The sequence below is a fragment of the Condylura cristata genome, unplaced genomic scaffold, assembly GCF_000260355.1.
Source record: "Condylura cristata isolate star-nosed mole 26May11 unplaced genomic scaffold, ConCri1.0 scaffold00025, whole genome shotgun sequence".
Classification (NCBI taxonomy): Eukaryota; Metazoa; Chordata; class Mammalia; order Eulipotyphla; family Talpidae; genus Condylura; species Condylura cristata.
This window is the reverse complement of record NW_004567126.1, coordinates 30,790,104-30,793,178: the sequence shown is the minus strand read 5'-3', so window position 1 is coordinate 30,793,178 and position 3,075 is coordinate 30,790,104. Positions and strand designations below refer to the sequence as shown.

At 60.0% G+C, this 3,075-nt stretch overlaps 1 protein-coding gene across 1 annotated transcript in view; it reads right to left on the bottom strand.

Moving 5' to 3' along the window:
- R3HDM4 (R3H domain containing 4) overlaps positions 1-3,075 on the bottom strand; it is a 24,733-nt gene that overhangs the window by 19,670 nt on the left and 1,988 nt on the right. The window contains exon 2 of the mRNA XM_012729434.1: positions 2,973-3,072. Coding sequence (XP_012584888.1) covers positions 2,973-3,072 — 100 coding nt within the window. The remainder of the gene's footprint in view (positions 1-2,972; positions 3,073-3,075) is intronic.

The following is a 3,075-nucleotide window of genomic DNA, read 5'->3' as shown; positions in this document are numbered from 1 at the left end:
GATGTGGCTCACTGTACCCCAACCTGAACACCTCCACTGAAAGTTTCCCCACTATAAAATGGACCAAACAGCCTCATTATAAATTTCCCAGATCCTTGTTTGTGGGATCCTATGAAAAAATATTAAAATTACATTTTAGATATAGACAAATACAATTTAAGCAGTTATATTCCTCTCTCCTATTTTAAATAAAGAAGCCAGAGTTATAACTTTCATTAACTATATCTCAATACAAATGAATAAGTTATATCTTCGGGGGCCCTGGCTCACAGGGGCAAGACAATAGTCATGTTGGGGCCATGTGTGAGCAGCACCGTAGTCAGGAGTTTTGGATTTCGGAAAGGTCCAGAGACCCCCCTTTTAAGATAGAAATGGTAAGTTTTTGGAGACAGAGATGGTGAATCGCTGATTTACCATTCACCTTGAAACAGATACCCAAAATCCTGGGGATGAGAGAGGGAGGTGGGAACTTGTAAATATTTTTCATTCACCCAGCATTTATGTGTCACCTGCTGTGTGCCAGCCCAATGTCAGGGCTGGGGTCCGGCCAGCAGCAAGGCCAAGGTTAAATAAACAGCCATTTCAAAGCTGAAGCATCTCAGTGGAAATAAAGCAGGATGGGATTGGGTGACGGAGACACACCAGGTATTGGGGGGCCAGGGACAGGCCATCTGTGGAGCTGGGGCCCCAGTTTAAATCTGAAGGCGTGGGACCACAGGATGATCAGTGAAGGGCAAATGGTTAGTGCAAAGGCCTGGAGTGGGCACATGTTTGAGTAACGTGGGAGATGCACAGTTTGGGACCTGGAAGAATATAAGAGAAGCCCCCAACCCTTAGTGGTGAGTGAGTAGATGAGTAACTGACTGAGAAGCTGATTTTTATGGGGGGGGTCCAAATCCATGGGGGTCCCCAAGATGGTCTGGCCAGGAAGCCTTCCAGGGCTGGAGTCCCCAAACCCATTTCCCAGTTGAGACATGGAGGTGAGATGGGTGTGGCTAGCAGGGACACACCTGGAACCTTGGCCGACTGCCCACTGCCACCTCTCCTGGAGCCAGCAAGGCTTATATCACTCTCAGCTCCCTGCCTGGGCTAAAAATAGCAGCTCCTTACTGAAGATGCTGCCAGTCCTGCAACCCAGGGGCTGGGCACCTCTGGGTAAGTTGCCTTCAGCCACTTAGGGACAACAGCATCCCCTCGTAGATGGGGGAAGGGCAGTATCCCTCTTACCTGAGTACCCCACCTTGCCCCCTTTCCTTTGAAGCAAGGGAACTGTAAGCCTGCGAAACAAATATTGACCCATTTCGCATTGTGGGAAACTGAGGCACACAGAGGTCCATGCACCTGCTGCAGGCGGGGCAAGGGATGAGTATTTGGTGGAGCCGAGATTGAACTGGGGCCAGCCCTGAAGGCGGTACCCTTCCCGATCGATCTGCTTTTCCCTTTGCACAAGGTGGGTGGCAAGTGGGATGGGTGCTGTGCTTTATGGGTGGGTCTTGTGGGGGTACCGCTAATATCCTAAGGGTAGAGGCCTCCTCTCCCACCACCTCCTGCCTTAAGGCCACACCAGCCTGGGGCTGGAGGCTGGGTTCCCACAAGGGCTGGCAGGGTAGGTAGGGGCAGTTCCTCCTGCCCGCCCCCATTACCCATTTCTGGTTTGGGGATTCCCCCAAGAGCATACCCCCAGCTTTGGAGGTGTGGTGTGGGGAGTCGACCCAGAGAAGGTGGCAGCGCAGCGTGGCACAGGGAAGTGGGGGCCAACACTCAAAACCAGGAATCTGAGTCCCACCATGGGAACCCGCGAGAAAGGGGGCCCTCTGGGTACCCCCACCCTACCTGCCCCTAACGCTTGCACTCGGCCCTCAGCTGGGCTGGAGCCCGAGCCCCTGGGATTAGCCCTTTGGGGTCTCCTCTGCGGCTCGGATGGCGGGGCTGAGCCCACACCCCGTCCCAACCTTCCCCCCTTCCTGCGCCTCAGTTTTCCCGCTCTCGGGAAATGGGACCCTGAGAGCTCCGCTGCGTGGGAACCGGGGGTGCACGGGGCGCGCGGGGGCCGCCGAGCGCTCGGAGCCTGGCCATTACTGCCGCTCCGCAGCAAGTAAGTTTGAGACCTCCGCGCTGTCACGGTCCCCGGAGGTGCTGACAGCCGCAGGTGGGCGGCGCCACCACTCGGCTCCGCCACGAGCAGGCCACGCCCCCATCCGCACGCTGTCGCCGGTACCAGGTCCGCCGCCCGCGGCCGCGCCCGCTCCCAGACCCCTCCGAGCGGCGGCACGGCAGGCCCCCGCCCGGCTCGCGGTCCTCGCCACAGCAGCCCAGGTGTTTACCTTTACTGGCCTTGCGCAGGTCAGTAATCCCCGTTCTACAGACGCGCCGGTCGGCAAAGCGAGGCTGAGCCCGCGAGGGTGAGGCTCAGCGCCCAAGGGACAGGAGTGAAACTCCGAGCCCTGCGCGCCCATCTAGATGCTCGGTGACAGGCGGAGGGGCCGCTGCCCGGGCTCCAGTCCTCCAGCCTTCGGGGTGGAGGTCCGGCCCGGTCCCCCTCCAGCTACCCCTGAAGCGCTCCCAGCCTCGCCCGCGCCCACGACGCCCTGTGCGCTCCGGGCCGCGGCATGCACTTTGTCCACCGTCCCTAGGTAGGGGGGGCGGGGCTTCTCGCGTGGCTGTTCCCCTTCCCTTTAATTATTTATTATCCTTTAAAGGGGCCGCGACCTGAAATTTTCACTCCACACTCCCCCAACGCCCCTGGGCTGGGCGCGCGTCGTGGACCGAGCGCGGGGGCCGAGGGGGCGTCCAGGCAGGGGGAGGGGGCCCGCGAGACCCCTCCCCGCGTCGCGGGCCGCGGCGCTGAATCACCGGCGAGGTATTTGCATCTGAGAGCGATTTGTCACCCGGTGATTTGTCTGCGGGGCGGCGAGTGCGCTGGGCCGGGGGAGGGGAGGGGCGGGGGAGGCCGCGCGCGGGGCGACTTTTACCAATCGGGTCGGATGGGGGTGTAGACGCGGACTCGGCTGGCGACTCGGTGAGTCGGCGCGCCGCACGAACCCGGCGGCGGCCGGGAGACAGCGGCGCGCGCTC